We start from the raw sequence: 23,000 nt of genomic DNA, 5'->3' as shown, positions 1-23,000 counted from the left end.
GCTACCTTTTATTTATTCATTCATCAGTTGATAGGCCTTTGGGATGTCTCTCCTTTTTGTCTATTGTACATAATGCTGCTGTGAACATTTGTGTGGATGTATGTCTTCATTCCTCTTAGATATGTACTTAGGAGTGAAATTGCTTGCTTCTATGGTAACTGTAAATGTTCCAGGAACTGTTTTCCAAAGTGACTGAACTGTTTTGCATTTCCATCAGAAGGGTAGGAGGGGTCCAGTTTCTCCACAACCTCAATCCTTTTTATGATCTATCTTTTCGATTAGAGCCATCCTGCTGGGTGTGACATAATGTCTTGTGGGTTTTTTTTTGTTTGTTTGTTTTGTTTTTTGTTTATTTTTTTAAAGATTTTATTTATTTATTTGACAGAGAGAAATCACAAGTAGATGGAGAGGCAGGCAGAGAGAGAGAGAGAGAGGGAAGCAGGCTCCCTGCTGAGCAGAGAGCCCAATGCGGGACTCGATCCCAGGACCCTGAGATCATGACCTGAGCCGAAGGCAGCGGCTTAACCCACTGAGCCACCCAGGCGTCCCTGTCTTGTGGTTTTGATTGGCATTTCCTCGATGTCTAGTGATGTTGAGCATCTTTTCATGGGTTTCTTGGCCATTTCTTCACTGTCTTTAAAGAAGTCACTATTCAGATATTTTGCCCATTTTTCACTGAGTTCTTTTTGTTTACTATGAAGCATTATTGTAAAATAATGTTTTAATAAGACAGTGGCCAGTGATTGTGGCTGTAGGTGTATAATGTTGTAAAATATTTATTGGATGAAGGCACGTGAAACACTTGATCCATTTTTCAGTGCTTTTGGAGTCTCTCGTGGATTGTTGATGTTTCTTTCTCCTCCTTCTTTTCTTAGGAGCCCATCTTGCAGCTCTCTGGTTTCTGTAGAATGCTGTAAACGATCGTCACAGTTGGTCTTCAAGTCGTAGAAAGAGCTGCAACTTCTCCTTTGTAACAGAACTTTTCTGGTTGCATTCAATGCCTAACATTGCAGAAGCAGAAAGGGCAAATGATTCTGGAAATGGTGAGCACAAATCCGAGAGAAAGTCTCCTGAAGAGGATCTACAAGGTGCTGTTCAGTCTTTCTGCACTCGTGCCTCGGGGACACCCTTGGGTCACAAAGGAGATGGTCATTACCCGTGGAGCTGTCCAGTGACCCACACTCGGGAGAAAATTTATGCCATCTGTTCAGACTATGCGTTTCTCAACCAGGCAACCTCAATCTATAAAACTCCAAATTCAACCCGCTCTTCTTGCCTCCCTGATAGTACCTCTTTACCTGCTGGAAATAATCCGTCAAGATACATTGGCATCCCAACGAGTGCATCGGAAATCATCTACAATGAAGAAAATAGCTTGGAACATTTATCCAGTAGCCTGGGCAAGCTACCTCTTGCATGGGAAATCGATAAAACTGAATTTGACGGGGTGACCACAAATTTGAAACACAAATCAGGTAAGGAAGGAGGCTTGAATTTCACATGTGAAAATAATCAGAAAACAACATAGCTTGTTTAAGCTTGCCATTTAACACGGTTTCCTTTTATAAATGCCGAACAAGGAACATTGCCATCTGTTGTCTGTCGTCTGTCGTTGTAGTTAAAAAATAACTTTGGGCAGAAGACATTTAGTTCATTTAATAGGTTACCACTGCAAACTTCACACATAACCTGTGCATTTTGAGAGCTTTGAAAAATCTAAGAATCCTGTAAAATACAGGTATTACAGATAAGTATGTGGTAGCTTATAAATGGTTCACAAGGTGGCTAAAATAACATATTATTTTGTGGTTTTGCAGAGACTTGAACTCATCTTTCCCAATTAAACATTTCATTTTCTTTTCTACCATATAACATTGTGGCTTTTTCTTGTGAAAATTTTTCGAGCACCCAGCAAGGTCTCTAGGTACTTCTGAGTAGGTTGTGTACTGCACAATTTAAGAGAGGGCTATTCACCTAGCTTGCAATACACAGCCTTTGCATTTGCAGTGTGGTGGCCCTGTGGCAGAAACTGCTGCTTTTCACTTCTTTCTTCTGAACTCATAGTAATACGGGATTTTTATGTGGTAGGTACTCTTATCGTCATTTTATATAAGGTAAAGAAATTGGGGCTCAGAGGGGATGAGAAGTTGCTTGTGGAAAGTTGATAGCTAGTATGAGGCAGAGCTAGTGTTTGTCTTGTACTCCTAGGTGTCTCTGACCATTTGGTAAAACCTCCATACTTCTTGTTCATTTGCCAGATCAGTGTGTTTCACAGAATATTGGGTAAATTTGTAATTCTCAGTGTGTTGGGGGGGTTCACTTTGTGTCTATTTTTTATGGGTGATTGGTCTATAATTTTTTCATAATATCTTTTTTAGGTTTAGCATTAGGGCTATACAGGTTCCTGAGACCAGTTGGGAAGTGATCTCTCCTGTTTTCTGAGGGGTTTTCAGAGGGGTATTAAAAATCTCTAATAATGTGGTTATGGAGTTGTCCTGATTCCCATTAATTCTGTCCAGTTTTAGTCTGTCCATTTTATCCAAGTTGTTGGTTTTGTTGGCATAAAGTTATTTCTAATAGTCCCCTTTATCCCTCTAATATCTACAGGGTCTTTAGTAATAACTCCTCTTTTGTTCCTGATACTGGTCATGTATGTTCTCTCTTTTTTTTCTGGCTACAGCTTTATCAGTTTTGTCCATCTTTTCAAATAACCAGCTTTTAGCTTTGTTAATTTTCTGGGTTGTTTGCTCACTATTCTACTAATTTCTGCTTATTATTTTCTTCCTTCTGCTTACTTTGGGTTTACTACAACTTTCGGATTCAAGACTTTTCTCCTATGAGCGTTCAGTGCTTTAAGCTGCTCTGTGAGGACTGTTTCAGCCACTATCCACACATGCTGGCCCGCCGTATTTTTATTATCACTTGATGTAAAGTATTTTCTAATTTTCCTTGTGATTTCTTCTTTGATACATGCATTACTGTTTAGAACTGTGCTGCTTAATTTCCAAATATTTGGGTGCTTTTGCTAATGTTGATTTCAAATTCCATTCCATTATGGACAGAGGACATAAGACCTCAGTTTTTGAGAGTGGGCTGAGACTTGTTTTTTTGACCCAGACTACAGTCCGCGTTGGTGAATGTACCATGTGCATCTGAAAAGACTATCTGCCTCTTCTGTAGTTGCTGGGTGTAGCGTTCTATAAATATTTACTGGATTAGTGTTTGAGAATGTTTTTCACATCTTCTTAGTTTTCACTTCAGTTAATTTTTATCTTGCTCTATCAGTTGCTGAAAATGGAGTGTTAAAAATCAATTATAATGGTCATCTTTTCTGCATTTACTTCTGTTGATTTTTGCTTCTATGCAATTTGAAACTCTGCTATTAGTGCACACGCAATTATGATTTTTATTTCCTCTTGTTGCATTGACCTTTTGTTGTTATGAAATGTCCCTCATTAGTCCTAGTAATAATTGTTTTTCTGAAAGTAACTTTGATATTCATCTAATTACTCCAGCTTTCTTTTGACTGGCGTTTGCATGGTATATCCTTTTCCAGCCATATATTTTCAACTTGTATCTTTTTATATTTAAAGTCCATCTCTCCTACTCAATCATAAAAAAAAGGATGAGATTTTGGCATTTGGTATAACACGGATGGACCTAGAGGGTGTAAGTCAGACACGGAAAGACAAATATCATATGATTTCACTTGTACATGGAATCTAAAACCCGAAACTAATGAATAGGCCAACAAACAAAAAGTGGAATCAGATCTATAAATATAGAGAACATAATGGTGGTTTCCAGAGGGGAGGGGGTGGGGGGATGGGCAAAATGGGTGAAGGGGAGTGAAAGATACAGGCTTCCAGTTATGGAATGAACACCTCGTGGGAGTAAAAGGTACATACAGCACAGGGAACAGAGCCAGTGATTCTGTAATAGGGTTGTGTAGTGACAGATGGTAGCTACTTTTGAGATGAGCATAATACCTAAAATTGTTGACTCACTATGTTGTGCTCCTGAAACTAAGGTACCATTGTGTGTCAACCCCACTCAGATAAGAAAATACATGATCCATCTTCCTCTTGATAAAAATCTTATAACTGAAAAAAAGAAGTGCCTCTCTTAAAGATAGCTTTTAAATATAGTCAATGAATTACTTGTTTCAGGTATTGTTTCTTTTAGTTCTGGAATTTACATTTTTTAAAGTAGTTTGTGTTTCATATCTTGGATTTACCATCTTTTTTTTTTTTTTTAAGATTTTATTTATTTATTTGACAGAGAGAGAGATCACCATAGGCAGAGAGGAAGACAGAGGGGAAGGGGGGAAGCAGGCTCCCTGCAAAGCAGAGAGCCTGATGCGGGGCTTGACCCTAGGACCCTGGGATCATGACCTGAGTCGAAGGCAGAGGCTTAACCCACTGAGCCACCCAGGTACCCCGGATTTGCCATTTTTTCATTCATTTCATTTTCATTAATTACTGGAAGATTGTGTCTATCTCATAAAGCATAGTTATCATACCCACTTTAAAACCCTTGTCTACCAGTTTTAAGATCTGGGTCATCTCAGAGTTGGTCTTATCTTTTTTTTTCTTTTTCTTTTTCTTGAGAAGGTGTCACATTTTTCAGTTTCCTTACATGTTTAATAATTTTGAACTGCACCCAAGGAACTGGAAATGTTGTGGCAATTTTTGATTCTGATATATTCCTCCTAAGAGTGTTTTATTTTATGTTTGTTCATTTGTTTGTTTTTAATTTTAGCAGCATTGAATTTGGTTTGACTAAAATTGCCAATTTGGTCTCTGGAGGACATTTCAAATCTCTGTTTGATTTTTTAAGCCTTAGCTGTGATGTTTGGGGTCTTCTCTGTGCATGCATGGTTCCAGGATCAGCCTAAGATTTGGGCCAAAAGTATACATAAAATTTGAGTCTCCCCTTTTCTGGCTGTTTTATTTCTGGGGTCCTCACCTACCTCACTTTCCAGTGACAATGATTGCCCAAAACTCTGTCCCACGGTTCCTCAAGTCAAAAAGATGACAGATATTCTACTTATATTTGCTATCCTCAGACCTTTCTCTAAAAGCCAGTGACTAGAGGTAGGTGTGTATGTATGGATGTTTCTTTGGTTTTAGGGCTAGATGGTGTGTTAGGGGGAGGATGAGGACTGGAAGAGGGAATATGACAATGACAAGGGAAGGTGGGCAAAGCCTCCTGGAGTTGCTGAGATGGGGAGACAGCGTATTTAGCTGTTGGTCTGTTACATTCCTCTCTCAATCTTAGCTTCTACTTTGCCAGAGCATCCCTCTCTCAAACTGCGTTGAATTATGCCTGTGAGACCAGCTCTTCTTGTGGCCACGTGGGGATTTCATGAAGGGTGCGCATTTGGAATACACACTTATTTAGCCCAGGGGGCTCCTAGGAGTAGAGTAGAAGGGGACAGAGGGTATGCTTGGGTAAGCTTTAGAGGAAAGTATGCAGGTCCAGACCACTCTGGGCGCTGCTGGAGTCACAGATCACCAGGCTCCATTAGCCTCTAAGATTTTAAGTGGGTGGGAAAATTACGTAGGGCATTAGGGATTATTGGGCAGCCAAGACATGGGAAGTAGATTTTCCATCTTCTTACACCCTAAAATATATTTTATTAGTGAAAGAAACTTCAGAATGAGACTTAACTCATGTTTGCCAGTGGTTGTTCAGCTCTGTAAAAATTTGTGTTCTCTGTGAAGACTTAAAGGGAATAGCTAGAAGAAATGGGGAGAAGCTTGTTTCTGGATATTATAGTGTTTGTCATTATTAGAAAAATCAGAGAAATCCCCTGTGTCATAAGAGTTTCCGAGGTTTGGGTTTTATTGTAGAGCAATTTGAGTGAATGAAACAAGCCCCTTTCCGTGTCTGTTTTCTAGGCGTATATCTATATAGTCTATGTTTTATAATTATCATGACTCATAAAAATAAAATATTAACTTTTATTTGATTTTTATAACAGATTTTATTATTTCATTGAAAATCTAGTATGTGTGAAAAGTAGTAAGTATAGAGAGCATAGCTGTCTGAAATGTTAATGGTATTTAAGTGATGCGAAGCTTGAATTTTATTTATTAACATGTATTTTAAAGTTTTTATTTAGATTCATCAGTTAACATACAGTGTTACATGAGTTTCAGGTGTACAATATAGTGATTGATCACTTTCATACATCACCCAGTGCTCACCACAAGATCGTTCTGTAATTCCCATCACCTAGCTCACCCATCCCTTCTGGTGACTGTCAGTTTGTTCTCTATAGTTAAGGTTTTAATTAAATAATTTTGGCCTGAATAATCCACTAGCATTATTCGGAAATAAAAAGTATAAACATTGGGATGCCTGGGTGGCTCAGTGGGTTAAAGCCTCTGCCTTCAGCTCAGGTCATGATCCCAGGGTCCTGGGATCAACTCCGCATCAGGCTCTCTGCTCAGCAGGGAACCTGCTTCCCTTCCTCTCTGTCTGCCTGCCTCTCTGCCTACTTGTGATTTCTATCTGTCAAATAAATAAATAAAATCTTTTACAAAAAAAGTGTAAACATTAAGCAGAGCAAAGTCTAATTTTATTTTTGTCTTCTTTTTATCTAGCTCCCAATTCCCCTCCCCTTAGGTAACTACCATTATTTGCCTTATGTGTCTTCTGGAGAGATTGGTGTGTGTGTATGCATGTGTGCATGTGTGTGTGCATTCGCTGTTCAGTGCACACACACACAGAGAAAGGGGACTTTGTTTTCCATTCTAGTTCCTGGTACTAAAGTTGCATTTTAATAATGTACATGTAAGCATCATTCTTAATTCATTTTGTGTTATCTACAAGGCCGGCCTGGAGTTATTTTTAAATATCACATCATTGCATTATTGGATCTAGTGCTTTTAATCTTTCAACAGAGTTACATTAATGTGTTTTTATAGTTTTGTAGAAAGGATTCATTTTTGGAAAGTGGCCTAGTTAAATGTTTTACTGTTGGTAATTTGATTTTCTAAACCAAAGATTTTGTGATTGAGTCTTTTTACTAGCTAAGCAACTAGATCAGAAATTGGAGTATAAGTATCTGATAGGAACTAACACTTGTGGTTGCTTAAACTTGTTTTTATTTTCTCTCTTTAAGCTAGGGGAATATTCTTGAACTTACATGTATTTCTTCAATATGTTTGCAAGTATTTTGAGAACTAGTGGCATTGCTTTTTAGTTTTGTTACATAATTAATTGTATTGCCATGGTAGTTTATTTCATCTTGAGCATTTTGCTTATTTTGTATTCTTGTATTCTAGGCAATGTAAAGAAACAAGTTTCCAAGAAAAAAACTTCAGATAAAAAAGGAAGACATCAAAGGGAGTGGCCTCAGTATTCTCCTCTTGAAGATATTAAGCAGCGGAAAGTACTAGATCTCAGAAGATGGTAATCTCTAAAAATTGACTTTTTTCCTTAACCACACAGTACCATTGTCATACTTAATAAAATTAACAATATTTCCATAGTACCTGATTCCCAGGCTAAATTTAGATTTCCCAGATTTTTCTGAAGTATCTTAACACTTGGTTGTTCACAGTGGGACCCAACCATGAGCCACACCTTGTGTTTGCTTGTTGTGGCCTTTATGGCTCTCTTAATCTAGAATAGTTTCTACCTCACTTCTCTTACCAGTTTTTGGTTTGTTTGTTTTGTTTTGTTTTAAGTCTAGAAGATTGGCTTCTTCTTCTTTTTTTTTTTTTTTAAGATTTTATTTCTTTATTTGACACAGAGAAAGACAGCGAGAGGGAACACAAGCAGGGAGAGTGGGAGAGGGAGAAGCAGGCTTCCCGCCGAGTGGGGAGCCTGATGCGGGACTCCATCCCAGGACCCTGGGATCACAGTCTGAGCCAAAGGCAGACGCTTAACAAACTGAGCCACCCAGGTGCCCAGGAAATTAACTTCTTAAAGAGACTTGGCCAGATAACTTGTAGAATGTCCTATCTTCTGGATTTGTCTAATTTTTTTCCCTTGATAGTTGTCTAAATTACGTCTATAACCTCAGTATTTCCTGAAAGCTGGAAACTAGACATAAAGACTTGGTTTAGATTCTGCTTGAACATTCAAGACAAGAATACTGCCCACGTGGGATCCTGTGGCCTCCATATTGCATCGCATCAGGAGGTACATAGTATCTGGTCATCCAGTATGAGATTCTAAGAGTGATGACTGGATTTCACTGGTGACAGCCTAGCCCACACTGCCGAGTTTTTTTTGTTCCCCTTGTACAACGTGTAATCAGTGGGGTGACAGTGGTATCATGCTAATGTCCTGTCCCCATTAACTTTCCACCTGTTGGCTTTAGCCAAACCTGTTGACAATTATTCCCTGAATCCTTGTTGCAAAATGGTGATATTTCAAATTTCCATCATTTTTTTTCTCCTTTTACTAGCTGATATTCTTCTAATAAGAAGAGCCTTCACTCACCAACTGGGGTTATTTGGTTACTTTAGAATATAGTTCCTATTCTAAAGAAAAAAATATTTAATTAATGATAGCTTTTAACTATTACTAGTCTGTGATTTGAAGTCTGAAAAATTATTTGTATGAGATTTAAAAAACGTTAGATTTTATCACTTATTTAATGAGCTTTGGACCCTTTACTGTGGGTCCAGAATACTGAGAGGCACAAAACATGGTTCTTGTTTTCTCAAGGTTTAAAATCTAGGTGAGAAATGGGAACTAAGCAGAAAAATATCAAATATATCAGGAAATCTGTCAGATGGTGAGTCTGGATAAACTACCAGCACGAGAGGAGGTAGTGAGGAGCTTGAACTTAAGACATGCTTCACTGAGGGGCCAGGTCGTCAGGGAGGAAATCTGAGGGGATGGAGGGTCCAAAGGTCTTTGAATGGATGGTAGGAAAGTGTCTTGCTTTTTTTTTTTTTTTTTTTTAATTTATTTGACAGACAGAGATCACAAGTAGGCAGAGGCAGGCAGAGAGAGAGGAGGAAGCAGGCTCCCTGCTGAGCAGAGAGCCTGATGTGAGGCTTGATCCCAGGACCCTGAGATCATGACCTGAGCTGAAGGCAGAGGCTTTAACCCACTGAGCCACCCAGGTGCCCCAGTGTATTGCTTTTTGATAATGAAGATCAGACAAGCTTGTCTGGAGTGAAGCTCAGAGAGCTATAAGAAACTTGCCCAACATCATATGGTGAATAGGTAGATCTTGTATTGAAACTGAAGAGAGCCAGACTCCAACGTTTATTTTCTCTCTTTGTAACACCTGTCATGATCTATGTCTTGGACACTAGGCTAAGGATTCAGCTTTTTTTCATTCTGATGTAGAGAGAAGCCATTGATGATTTCTTAACAAAAGGGCATTTTACAATAAACTGGTAGTAATAAGTCTGTAGAGTGTGTTGGAGAAAGACACTATAATCAAAACCAGTAATTTTAGCTTCTTTGTCCATTTTTGCTTCTAATCCCTTAGATTTAAGATATGTTTTAAGAACAAATTTGGATAATTGTATTTTAATAGTGTAACATGTGAAGCCATAAAGGCTTGGATGAGGAGGACAGATGGGAGAAATAACTTGAGGGAAAAATTGCCAGGATGACAAGCTCATATCCCACTGAGAGTATTACAAGATTAGGGTTGAAATGGAAACACCCATAGGAAATAGTATCTCCCCCCATTTCATATATTGAAATCCTAACCCCCAAGGTGATGGTATTAGGAGGTGGGACCTTTGGGAAGTAATTAGGTCATGAGGGTGTAGCTCCTCTGAATGGGATTAGTGCCTTATAAGAAGACGGGAAGAGGGAACTTGCTTTCTCCTCTCTGTCTCTGCTTCATGATGGGAAGATACAATGAGAGGATAGGCATATGCTAAACAGGAGGCAGTTTTCCATCAGACACTGGATTTGCTAGCATCTCAGTGTTGGACTTCTCAGCCTCCAGAACTGTGAGAAATAAATATTGTTGAAACTACCAGGTCTGTTATAATTTATTATGGCAATCTGAGCTACACCATATGATCCAGTAATCCCAAATCTGGGTATACATCCAAAAGAATTGAAAGCAGGATCTTGAAGACATATTTGCATACTATCTTCACTGCAGCATTATTCACAATAGTGGAGAGGGGGAAGCAGCCCCAGTGTTCATCAATGAAGGAATAAAGAAAACGTGCTATATAGAATGGAATATTATTCAGGCTTAAAATAGATGGAATTCTGACACATGCTACAACATAGATGAACTTTGAGGACATTATGCTAGATGATATAAGCTGGACACAAAAAGACTAGTAATGTGTGATTCACTTATAAGAGGTACTTAAGAGTCATCAAAATCATAAAGACAGCATGTAGAATGGTGGTTGCCAGTAACAAAAAGATGAATACTGTAGATTTCATTTATATGAAGTGTAAAGTAGTCACTCATAAAAATGGAAAGAAGAATGGTGGTTGTCAGGGCTGACAGGAGGGGAAAAAGGGTGTTGTCCAGTGGGTGTAGAGTTTCAGTCTTGCAAGGTGAGAAAGTTCTAGAGATCTCTTTCACAACAATATGAATATAGCTAACTTTACTCAACTGTACCCTTAAAAATGGTTAAGATGGTGAATTTTATGTTGTGTTTCTACCAAAATTATTTTAAATAGTCAACAAAAATGGGGGACAGATTTGACCATGGGGATCGGAGATAGGAGACAACTCTTCAGTGATAATCAGCTCTATTCAAGGACGAGTAAAAATCAGAGAGGAAGCAACTTGATATATGTATATCAAAGTTGCAAATAAGCAAAACCAGGGATAACTGCAGAAGGCATATACATCTTTGGAAGCATTAGTCTAGGAAGTAAAGTTAAAATTCAGAATAAGTCCTTTATATCAAAAAAGTGGTAACTTACACACTTTCTTGAAATGAAGTCAAAGAAGAGATTGTATGACAACAGAAGGAGATAATTGATGTGCCCTTGGAAAGAAGTAGAGGACCAAAAAAAAAAAAAAAAGTCATTGTAGACATGAAAACCACATTAGGAGCAAGAGAAAAAAACCCAACCCAGTGAAAATCATAAGCAAGTCAATGGTGAGCCAGTGTGAGGAAATCGCACAAAACTCACATAGAAAAGAACAAAGACGTAAAAATGATTAAAGAACAGATAAGTATTGGGGCTCCTGGCTGGCTCAGTCAGTGGAGCATGTGACTTGATCTTGGGGTTGTGAGTTTGAGCACCACATTGGTGTAGAGATTACTTAAAAAGAAAATCTTAAAAAACAAAAACAAAAACAAGAGCAGATAAATATGGCTAACAGAGGTTCCAAATAGCACTAACTGGTATTCTCGAGGAAGAGATCAGAACAAATAGAAAAAAAAAATAATTTGAAGACACAAGTGGAAGGGATGTTCCCCAAATAAGGAAAGGCTGGAGTCTGCGGATTTGAAGGGGTAAATTAGGAAGGAAAATCGATGGATTAGCACCAAGGCATGTTCTAGGGGAGTTACTGAAGGTCAAGCATAAGGAGTCCTGGGCAAAACCAGTTGTACAAAGGGAAATTATCCCTTTGGTCTCGGTCTTCACCATGGCAGCGCTGGCGACCAGGCTACAGTGGAGTCATGTTTCTTGGGAGAGAAAAAGTCACCAAATGTCACATTCACATTGTCACTCAAGTGTGGAAGCAACAGACTCCCATCACGTGAGAATTCAGTGACTACAGTGACTCATGAGCACGTACCTATTCAACGAGGAATATAAACCACTCAAGGTATTGGAGGGGAAGAAAAGGAATGGAAAGCAGTAGGAAAAAAGTCACGGTAACTGCTAAGTCCATTTGTAGGAAATTGAGTTGCAGAAGAGAATGTTGGTGGGAGCTGTGAAGACCTGAGCACGTCCAGAAGTTAGCTTCGGAGTTTGAAACGAGAGTTTCTGGAATGAGAGTTCTGGAATGCTAACACTTTCTCAAGCCAGGATCATTTCTATGCAAAAAGATATAAACAAACTGGTTATAAACCAGTTTGCAGTCTTTCCTGGAGGGTGATTAGGGTGAGAGTTTCCTAGGGCTACTACAACAAAGTGCCATAAACTGGTGGCTTAGAAAATCAGAAACTCTCATAGCTCTGGAGGTTGGAAGTCTGAAATCAAGCTATTGGCAAGGCCACATTCCCTCTGAAATCTGTGGGGTAGAACTTTCTGCTTCATCCTACCTCCCAGTGCTTTGATGGCAGCCCTTGGCATTCCTAGGCTTGCTAAGGCGACACTTCTGCTTCCATCTGTGTTTCCTCCCACCATGTGTCTGGGTCTTTGTCCGGTGACATTTTCGTCTCTGTGTGTCCTTCTTCTCTTTTTATAAGGACACTGGTCATCTTGGATGAGGGGCCCATCCCTACTCCAGTGTGACATCATCTTAACAACTTGATTCCATCTGCAAAGATCCTGTTTGCAAATAAGGTTGTATTTATAGGTACCTGTGGTTAGGACTTCAGCATATCTTTTTAGGGAGGTGAAGTTCATTCCATAACTATTAGTGTGTTATGTGGCTACATGCTAACCATATAATCGAGTGACCGTAAACATTTTGTGTCTTAGTCTTAAAGGTCCTGGTTCAGTCTATAGATACAAGTTGAGTTGTTGATTGTATATGTGCCATTATGCATATTGTATGTACCTATGCAGACCTACATACATAGATCTGTAATTTTTATTTTTGTAATCAATTTTAAGGTAAGACTAAACTGTGTTTAGTGGTAAGTCTTATTTTTCCTTTTTGTTTTGGCCACTGTTAGCCCCTTTATTAGAAAGCAGTTGGAAAAAAAAATAGGAAAAAAAAAAAAAAGAAAGCAGTTGGGAGGTGCACCTGTCAGGCTCAGTCCGTAGAAGGTGTGACTCTTCATCTCGGGGTTTTGGGTTTGAGCCCCACATTGGGTGTAGAGATTCTTTAAAAAAAGAAAAAAAAAAATCTGGAGCACTTGGGTGACTCAGTCAGTTGGGCATGTGCCTTCGGCTCAGGTCATGATCCCAGGGTCCTGGGTTCAAGTCCCATACTGGGCTCCTTGCTTAGCAGGGAGCCTGCTTCTCCCTCTCCCTTTGCCCCTCCCCTGCTTATGCTTGTGCTCTCTCTCTCTCTCTCTGTCAAATAAATAAAAATTTTTAAAAAATCTAAAAAAAAAAAAAAGAAAGCAGTTGGGAAAAGGCAATTTGAAAGCCAATACTATTTCTTTTTTTTCTGATTGAATGGTCTGCTTCTTTTCTCCTCTGTTTCACATTAGCTGCAGTCACTTCTCTTGATACGTGACAATTTGGAACATTGTCTAGATTACTCAGTGCAACAAAATTGTGCCATGGAAGGTTTTTGCGTCACACTTTAAAACTCACCCTGACGCTGGAACCATTGCTTCTCACCCAGAGGTTTTAGTTGGACATAGTGTGTGATAAATGGATATTTTTTAGTTTGAGTTGAAGAATCTGAAAAATTGATACATGGGACAGTACTTTGTTTTTTTTTTTTCTTTAAAATTTTATTTATTTGTCGGGGAGTGAGAACACAAGCAGGGGGAGCAGCAGGCAGAGGGAGAGGGAGAGGCAGGCTCCCCACTGCTCAGGGAGCTTGCCCCTGGGCTCAATCTCAGGACCCTGGGATCATGACCTGAGCCAAAGGCAGCTGCTTAACTGACTGAGCCACCCAGGCACCCCTTGTTTTCCTAGTATTTTTGAACTTGCAAATAATCATGGATGTAGCTCAATTAGGAGCCTACACTAAAATTTTAGTAGTTGTTGTCTACATGTACATATCATTATTTTTTTTCCATCAGTTTAGGTAACATCCACTTTAACTAGTGGTTAGTTAAAGTTAGCTAACTTTATTAAACTGGATGGTTTATTGTTGTTTCGCATTGATGATACATTTAATAAGTTTGAAAATCTTTTAACTGAGTAAAGATTGTATGTTGGCTTAGATGAGTGAAGTTCTCATCATGCTAATACATTTAACTGCCATGAGTATTGTGTTTCTGTATGCATATTTTGTATTCATTCAAGTGAAGAAAACAGTCTTTTGTTCTCTCAGGTACTGCATAAGCCGCCCACAATATAAGACTTCTTGTGGTATCTCCTCATTAATTTCGTGTTGGAATTTTTTATATAGCACAATGGGAGCTGGAAAGTAAGTATATTAATGTATTGGTATCCCTAAATTCCAAATTCAAAAGTTATTTGGTATTGCTTTTTCTGTGGTTAAAGATTTTTAAGAATAAATTTTTCATACATCAAGAAAAAAATTGCTACATTTTGTTATAAGCCTTTAGCTAAAAATAAGCATGCCTTCTGACAAAATAAATATTAAGAATATCGTTGACCCTTGAAAAACACAGGGATTAGGGCAGTCTAAATTCCACATATAATTTTTGACTCCCCAGAAATCTAATGACTCATGGCCTCCTGTTGACCACAACCCTAACCAATAACATAAACTGTAGATGAACGCATGCCTTGAATGTTGCTTGTGTTATGTACTGTATTCTTACAATAAAGTAAGCTGGAGAAAAAATGTTGTTAAGAATATCATAAGGAAGAGAAATGTATTTAAAGTACTACATTTTATTAAAAAAAAAAAAATCTGTGTATAAGTGGACCCGTGCAGTTTAAGCCCATGTTGTTTAGAGGTAACTGTATTCCTAAAATTGTTTGTAAATCAGGTAGACATATCAGCATTGAGACAGGTTATATTTGCATATGACTGGAACTGTAAAATGAAAGGTGATGTTTCTTTTGTAGTCTTCCACCTATTACCCAAGAAGAAGCTTTACATATTTTGGGCTTTCAACCACCATTTGAAGATATTAGGTTTGGCCCCTTCACTGGAAATACAACACTTATGAGGTATGACGTCCTCGCTTCGAGACAATACCTTCTTTCTAGTTCTGCAAAATAACAGTGCTGTAGATGTGTGTTGATAGTAAAACTGTGGTTCCAGCTGCTGGGCCCCAGCCTCTAGTAGAGATGCCAAACTTGGGTGCTGCCTGAATTTTGCGGGAATTGGAATAGTGGCATCTGAGCTATGGAACTGGTATATGAGCAGATTTTCATATTTGTCATTTTTAGGTGGTTTAGACAAATTAATGACCACTTCCACGTAAAAGGATGCTCGTATGTTCTATATAAGCCTCATGGGAAGAATAAGACAGCTGGGGAAACTGGTAAGTAAATATGCAGAAGATTTTTACACACACACGCACACGCACACACGCGCGCACACACACACACACACACACACACACACATGCTTTAGGATCCATCTCAAAGATTGGCTGATTTGGTTCATGGGGCTTTATGCAAACCTTAAACACAGTTTGTTACTTTTATGTGTCTGTATCCAAGGGGGAACTCATACTAGAGATCTGTAGGATACTTCTCTTTACATGGGTGAATATTTTTAGCTCTTCTCATCTTTGCATGCAGAACTTTTAGAATTTAAAAGTGTGTCCTAAACACTAGTTTGGTGCATTGCTTGAATTGTTTGGACCTATGGCGTGTGTACGTGCATGCCTGTGTGTGTGTGTGCACACGTGAGTGCATGCCAATAAAATTGCTTCAGGAAGCAACATGGAATGTGCAGCTCCTCTTCCTAAAAAGGAATGCCAGGATTTTAGAATATTTGATGTTAGGCCCACATATTAACATCTAACAACAGGACAATGGTATTTTTTTTTTTAAGATTTTATTTATTTATTTAACAAAGAGACAGCAAGAGAGGGAACATAAGCAGGGGGAGTGGGAGAGGGAAAGCAGGCTTCCCACTGAGCAGGGAGCCTGATGTGGGGCTCGATCCCAGGACCCAGGGATCACGACCTGAGCCGAAGGCAGACGGTTCACTGACTGAACCACCCACAGGCCCCAGAACAATGGATTTTGAAAGTGACGTAGTTCTGTTACAGAATAGTCTTGGTTATAACAGAGAGTAATGGCATTGATCTTCAGGATTGTTTTGGTTATATGCTAATTATATTGACAATCTCCGTCTTTCACATTTCATCATAGGCGTTTGACTTTACTAACCAGAAGATTATAGTTAAAGAAAAATTATTCTGACACTTGTTACAATGATAAGAGAGTCTTCCTTCAAGACGGTCGTAATGGGTTATTATCATGGGGACAGAGATGGGATTCAACCCTGAGAACAACAAAGACTGCTGGGAATTTCTTGTCAATTAGCAAAGTGAGGGGATGGTGGGCGGATGGGAGGTTACCGGAAGGAGACATGAGGGGGGTTAGGAGGATTCTTGCTAACTGGTCTGAGAGGATTCTAATGGTAGGCAGGCCAAGGGCAGGCTACAGGCTTGGACACCCAACAGCGGGGGATGAGGAAACTGGTCAGCGATGGCGGGGGAGAGTCTCTCTAAACTGGCTGAGCAGGATTCTTGTGGAAGCTGGACGAGCCAAGCATAGACACAGAAGCCTGGGGTGGAGACGTCGTAGAGAAGAAGGCTCCAAGAAACCTAAGCAGTCTGGTCAAAGTGAGAGGGTACGTGGTTTATCATGGCGAAGGACTGAACAGAGAGTAGGATATAGTCTGTTGACCTGTAGCAGGTGTATCAAGTTGGTTCTGAGTCAGGCAGATTGGGAGTTCACATGTCGGTTTCTACACACACTGGTTCTGTGACCTTGAACAAGGCATTTAGGACCACCTACTGAGCCCAGTGTAGATCTTCATCTTTCTATACCTGTACCCATCCCATAGGGTCACTGTGAAGATAAAAAGAGATGTATTTGTCATATACCTAGCTCCTTGTCTGACACAGAGTCAGGACTCAGTAAATGTTAGCTTTTATTCTTACTCCCTGAATTCTGTGCATTTTCAGAGAACCTGTCCCTGTGGAAAAAGCAGCTTTTTAAATGAATGGTGTGTTTTCTTTTTTTATTTCTGGCTTTTTTTTGTGTTTCTTTTTTTTCCCCCCTGTTTCTAGTGAGACTGTCAGCACAACTCCCTCAGAAACTGGTCAGACAATTAAAAATTATGAAAGTAAACCTGGTGATTCATAGACCTGTACCCCTGGGGCTAATAATAAATTATATGTTAAGAATAATAAAAAAAACTGTGAAAGGAAATACTTTCCAGTTTGCTAATTTTCTCTTCCAATATTGTCTAGTTGGCTTTTTTAAGAAATTGTCCATTGAATTTCAGTTTTTAAAAAAATGTCATATTTTTCATTCCGGAAATACCTAGTACTTTTTCAAACCTGCTTAAATTTTTTTTTTTTAAGCTTGAGGTATAACTGGCATATGACATGATATTAGTTCCGACTCCATAACCTAATAACGATTTGCTATTATATGCATTGCAAAATGACCAACACAACAGGTGTGGCTCACATCTGTCACCACACATAGTTACAGATTTCTTGTGATGAGGACTTTCAAGCTTTACTTCCTTTACAGATTTCAACTCTACAATACAGCATCAGTAACCAGAGTCTCCTTGCTATACATTACATGCCCATATCTGGCTGATTTTATAACCGGAAGTTTGTACCTTTAACTACCTTCACACATTTCACCTTCCCCATTTTATTTTATTATTATTACTATTTTAAAATATTTTATTTATTTATTTGACAGACAAAGATCACAAGTAGGCAGAGAGGCAGGCAGAGAGAGAGGAGGAAGCAGGCTCCCGGCTGAGCAGAGAGCCCTATGCGGGGCTCGATCCCAGGACTCTGGGACCATGACCTGAGCTGAAGGCAGAGGCTTTAACCCACTGAGCCACCCAGGTGCCCCACCCCCCCCCCATTTTATTTTTTAAGGTCTCTTTTTTCTTACAGTTTCAAGCCCCCTTTATTTTTTTGTTCCAAATACATCAAGCCTCCCCCCCCCCCTGTATTTGATCTAATATCGAAAATTTGTCGGATTCTACTTTCTCTTGTTTCTTTTGGATTTCACTTGAGATGCTGTGTTTCCTTGTGTGTTTAATTTTTAAAAACTGTGATCTGTTTAGTTGGATCTACTTCTGTGGCAGTGGTTGGGGCTTGGTTTGAATTTAAGAATCTTGAGAGATTTGTATTTGTTTTTGCCCATTTCCTGGAGACGGGGACAATTTTTATTTAAACCCTCTAAGTGAGGATTTTTGTTGTGATGATACTGATGACATCATTTTGAACTGGCTTATGATTTTGAATTCTTAGGGGAAATCTTTCCTCCACTATCATTCCAAAATTTGGACAGGCACATTTCTTCAATCTCTGTTCTGTGAAGTCAGTTTATTTCTGGTTCACCTTTAAATTGCATCGTGTTGCCCTAGCTTTGCATGGCCTCTTGCAAGGGAAGGCAAACCTTATCTCCACCTGTCTTGGGTTTTCAGCTGAGACCTGTAACAAAAAGACAGATGAACAAGTTTATTTACATGTACAGCACACTTCAGGTGGGAGAAACCTCAGTGAAAAGTAACTCAGCCTGGTGGCTTAGAACAGCTTACTTAGCATCTGCAACAAAGAACAATACATTTGTAGAGAAGCGAGGGGACAAAGGGAGGTTATTTTGGGAGCCCAGGGCTTCCCACGGAAGCTTACTCATATGGGAGGGATCTAACGGAACAAGGTTGTTTGCAGATCCCTCTGGTGCCATATCTGGGCTGAGAGTCCTGTCTCCCGTAAAAGAAGAATTTACATCCTGCCTTTAGGTGGGGAAGAGGAGGGTTGAGAAAGCTTTTCCTGCATTTGTGTCTTCTTAATTGTCTTCAGCTCAAAATAATTTTTATGTCCATGAGGCATATTTTGGGTGACAGGCATATTTTGGGTGACAGGCATATTTTGGTTTCCTTCCCGCTCTGTCCTGGGCACCCCCAGCCTTATTTCCTGCAGACCTCCTGCAGAAATCAGTAGAAGCTTACCTTCTATGGGGTTTAGCAGAAACCCTCAGCACAAAGGTTTTTGTAAGACCTCCACTTTTATTTCTTGTTTAATCTCTGGAAATCCTTCAGTTACATATTTTAACAGATCTTTTAAATATTTTATCTAGTACTTTTGTTATGTCATTGGCAGGATTTTTTAGGGTCTCTGTATCCCAAGGAAGAAAAACCATTTAAACCATGGATCAATTTAAAAACTTAATGTTTTATGTAATTGTATTTATTTTCACATTTATGTTCTATTGTATGAAATAGTCCTAAACTCAGAATTCTTTAGACAACAACAGACTATGAATACTATGAATATTTCTGTGATTAAGCTTACGTATTATGATCAATGTCTATCTCTTTAAGCCACATTTATTTGTAGATAAAATATAGGAACTAAACCAGTCACAGTTTAATTACTGTGTAATTGAACTGTTGTAGGATTTTGGGGTTCTGGTTTCACGGAGTCGAAGAATGAATCTTGAGGCACAAAAGGGTAAAGTCAAGTGAAAGTTTATTAAGGGAAGGTGAGAGCAGCCCTGTGTTCTTTGAGGAAGGTCACACTCTGCATGTTTCAGGTGTCTATCAGTGGGCTGCAAACTGTTAAGGAGATTTTATTTTAAGCTACATTTCTTTTGCGTTTGTTTCTCATATCAATAGCAGTTATAGATATATATAGAGTTTTCCATAAGCTATCATTCAGATTAGTGGCTTGGCTTTCATTTGGTATATTGATTATTCCTGCTTTAATACCGAATGTTTTATACAGTTTTGGGGTTTTAAGGTCTTTGTCTGTTTTTGTTGTTGTTGTTGTTTGTTTATTTGTTTTTGTTTTTTAAAAATCAGCATTGACAAGTAAGGAGCATCTTTGGTAATCCTGCTGATTCCTTAATGTACTTTTACTCATATTTAGTCATTTCTGCCTGTTAGCCCCAGACACATTTGCTAAGAATGTATATATGTTTTGTTCTAGGAAAGAGACATCTTATACTTTATTTTTTCAAATTAAAGGAAAATAGTATTAATTACATTGGTTCTAGATTTTTATCCTTGCCAGGTGTGTATTTTAGTTGACGATGATGGTAGCTTCAAGTATCAGCCTGCAGAACAAGACTCTCATCATTATCGTGGTTGTTTTATAGATCATATTGACCATTGTCATCTTGCTCATGTCTTAGCTTTTGAGGGTAATTTCATTTATTTTTAAAAATTTTAAAAGACTTTGTTTATTTATTTACTTGAGAGAGAAAGAGAGAGAGTGCTTGACCTTGTGAGTAGTAGGTGGGGGAGTAGCAGGGGAAGAGGGACAGGCAGACTTCTTGCTGACCATGGAGACAGCCACTGGGCTTGATTCCAGGACCCTGAGATCATGACCAGAGCTGAGGTCAGAGGCTTAACCGACTGAGCCACCTAGGTGCCCCAGACCTTGATTTTATTATAAGATTTCTGCATTTATTTTCATAGGGTAAGTAGAATGTTTTCCTGGCCCCAAAGACTTAATCGTGCTCCAGTTATTACAAAGTGAAATAATGATTCTATTCATTAAAGCTCTTAAAAAATTTACACTGAAGATGGAATTTTGCTGGAGCAAGGGGGTCACGGCACAGTAAGTAGTAATGTGAGCCAGCACCTCCCCTGTGGGACACCCACCCTTCTCTGGTGATTGCGTGTTTGACATGGGACCTTTCATGACATGCATGCTCAATCTATAGAATAAATATTAGTAAAAACTTCATTTTTTCTAGTGTGACAATAAAGAAAAATAAATGTTCTAATATTTTGTTTCTGTGCCCCAAGGGGTCTTGTGTAACCACTTGGGTGTGTCCATGCTGAGCATCATAAACCCAGAACAGCAACTGGCAGAACTTCTCTATAAATAATACAGTAATTAATGGGAGGATGTCACATGGATATGTCTGAGACGATGGAAAAGTGCTGTGATATACTCCTTGGGCTGCTGTCCCAGGACTGCATTATGTGCGGGGCCGCCAGGAGACACCAGCCTAAGACTCACGAGTCCTTTACTTGCTTGTGTTATTGCCTACCAATCAGAAGAGGATTTCATCAGAGAAGTTCGTGCATTTTTGTTGTATTACTGTCAGAGGCATCCAGGTAGAGAGGGTCAGGACCTATGCAGAGAAGGGTCGGTAAAATTCAAGGAAATCAGGAGGGTCCCCAAGACTCAGAAATTCCAATATGAAAGAAAATATGATATCAGAAAGAATATGGTATCAAAGAAAATCTGAGTACAGCAGAAGCATCAGTTATATAAATTTAAGTGAATTCCCAGAGTAAGAAAATGTAGTTACTTATTAATGGGATGTGGGAAAATACTAATAGGGCCCTGGAGACAGTTGATTTAGGAACCACCGTTCTGGAATTTTAAACATGTTTTGCTCAAATATCCTGTTCAACTTTAAGATTTTATGCCCTACTTTTTTTTTTTTTTAAAGATTTTATTTATTTATTTGACAGAGAGAGATCACAAGTAGATGGAGAGGCAGGGAGAGAGAGAGGAGGAAGCAGGCTCCCTGCTGAGCAGAGAGCCCGATGCGGGGCTCGATCCCAGGACCCTGGGATTATGACCTGAGCCGAAGGCAGAGGCTTTAACCCACTGAGCCACTCAGGAGCCCCTGCCCAACTTTTATTAGAAACTCCCTCATTTGCAGATCTTTTCAGTGTTTGTATTTTGTTTTATTTCCTAACAGCCTAGTAGTCCTTCATGACTTTTTTAACTTAATGATTTGATGTGTAGATTCACCAGTGTCCCTAGTCATCTGGGCTGTGTGGCGCCAGCCCCTACGGACTTTTTTACCCATATGTTCACACTTTCCCCAGTATCTGCCACGTCTTTTTCACTGAGAACAGAATGAATTACACATTCCCTTATTCCCTTGCCCAACCCCCTTTCCTTGGCAGGGGAGCTCGGTTGCTGCCTTTTCTTCAAATAAATTTTAATAATATATTTTCCCAGTTTTCTTTGTTTTCCTTTTCCCTATTACAATATGTGACTCCTGACTTTGTCTTTTTCTATGTGTATTTCCTGGAGGATTTCGCATTTTCTTGCCTTCCTCCTCAATAATGAGTTGTCCTGCTCAATCCCGGCTTTATCGCTGAGCTCTCCCTGCCGCTTCGCGTGCCGGTCCCTCTTCATTCCTACAAGGTGGATTATTTGCATCTGTCGTTTGTCGTTTGTCATATGGCCTATGCAGCCTTATGTTTCATCTTTCCAGTGTGTCTGTGTAGCTCCTTAACTCTAGCCTTCAATAGCCCTGGGTCCATATATGGTGACCATGACCTCGCAGGAGCTGCCCTCCAACTACTGACCGTATTCAGAGGAAGGGGTAGTACATGTGTCAAGCAAAAGACCTTTCTGTTCTCCCTCTTCGTGGAAGAAAGAGTTGAAAAACCTGCTTTTCTCATTTGTCTCTGGGCTGTTCAGTAGTGAACTGGAATGTTCATTGTCCCTTGTTTCTGTTCCCTTGAAAAACACTTTGAGATGCATATTTTCTTTTTGTTTCCTTTTTTTTCAATTAAGATTTTTATTTATTTATTTGACAGAGAGATCACAAGTAGGCAGAGGGGCAGGCAGAGAGAGAGAGGGGGAAGCAGGCTCCCCGCCCTGCAGAGAGCCCGATACGGGGCTCGATCCCAGGACCATGAGATCATGACCTGAGCTGAAGGCAGAGGCTTAACCCACTGAGCAACCCAGGTGTCCCTGTTTAAATTATTTTAAAAGAATTATTAGGCCTGTTTTCCTGGGTACGAGGCTTCTTCGACTTTGGAATGCCCCAGTGCTTGCTGAGATGCTCATTTCCAGGGCTCCCTCAGTAAATGGAAACCAAGCTCACTCAGGGAATAAAAACAAAATACAGGGGTTTTTATGGAAAGAACCTAGATGTCCTTCAACAGATGAATGGATAAAGAAAATGTGGTATATATAAACAATGGAATACTGTGCAGCCATCAAAAGAAATGAAATCTTGCCATTTGTGATGACGTAGATGGAACTAGAGGGTATTATGCTTAGCGAAATAAGTCAATCGGAGAAAGACAACTATCTGATCTCCCTGACAACTATATGATCTGACAACTATATGATCTCCCTGATATGAGGAAGTGGAGATGGGAGGTTTTG

General features: G+C 39.3%; 1 protein-coding gene across 5 annotated transcripts in view; it reads left to right on the top strand.

Moving 5' to 3' along the window:
- Positions 1 to 23,000, top strand: part of BIVM (basic, immunoglobulin-like variable motif containing) — a 39,219-nt gene that overhangs the window by 4,643 nt on the left and 11,576 nt on the right. For all 5 annotated transcript variants that reach the window (XM_045081339.1, XM_045081338.1, XM_045081337.1 and 2 more), the window contains exons 2-6: positions 876 to 1,475; positions 7,296 to 7,422; positions 14,042 to 14,137; positions 14,749 to 14,853; positions 15,076 to 15,170. In XM_045081339.1, coding sequence (XP_044937274.1) covers positions 998 to 1,475; positions 7,296 to 7,422; positions 14,042 to 14,137; positions 14,749 to 14,853; positions 15,076 to 15,170 — 901 coding nt within the window. In that variant the 5' untranslated portion in view covers positions 876 to 997. The remainder of the gene's footprint in view (positions 1 to 875; positions 1,476 to 7,295; positions 7,423 to 14,041; positions 14,138 to 14,748; positions 14,854 to 15,075; positions 15,171 to 23,000) is intronic.

Source organism: Mustela putorius, unplaced genomic scaffold (assembly GCF_011764305.1).
Source record: "Mustela putorius furo isolate JIRA1106 unplaced genomic scaffold, ASM1176430v1.1 tig00000551_pilon_pilon_pilon, whole genome shotgun sequence".
Taxonomy (NCBI): Eukaryota; Metazoa; Chordata; class Mammalia; order Carnivora; family Mustelidae; genus Mustela; species Mustela putorius.
Note: the sequence above shows the minus strand (reverse complement) of the source record. Positions and strands in the feature narration are given on the sequence as shown.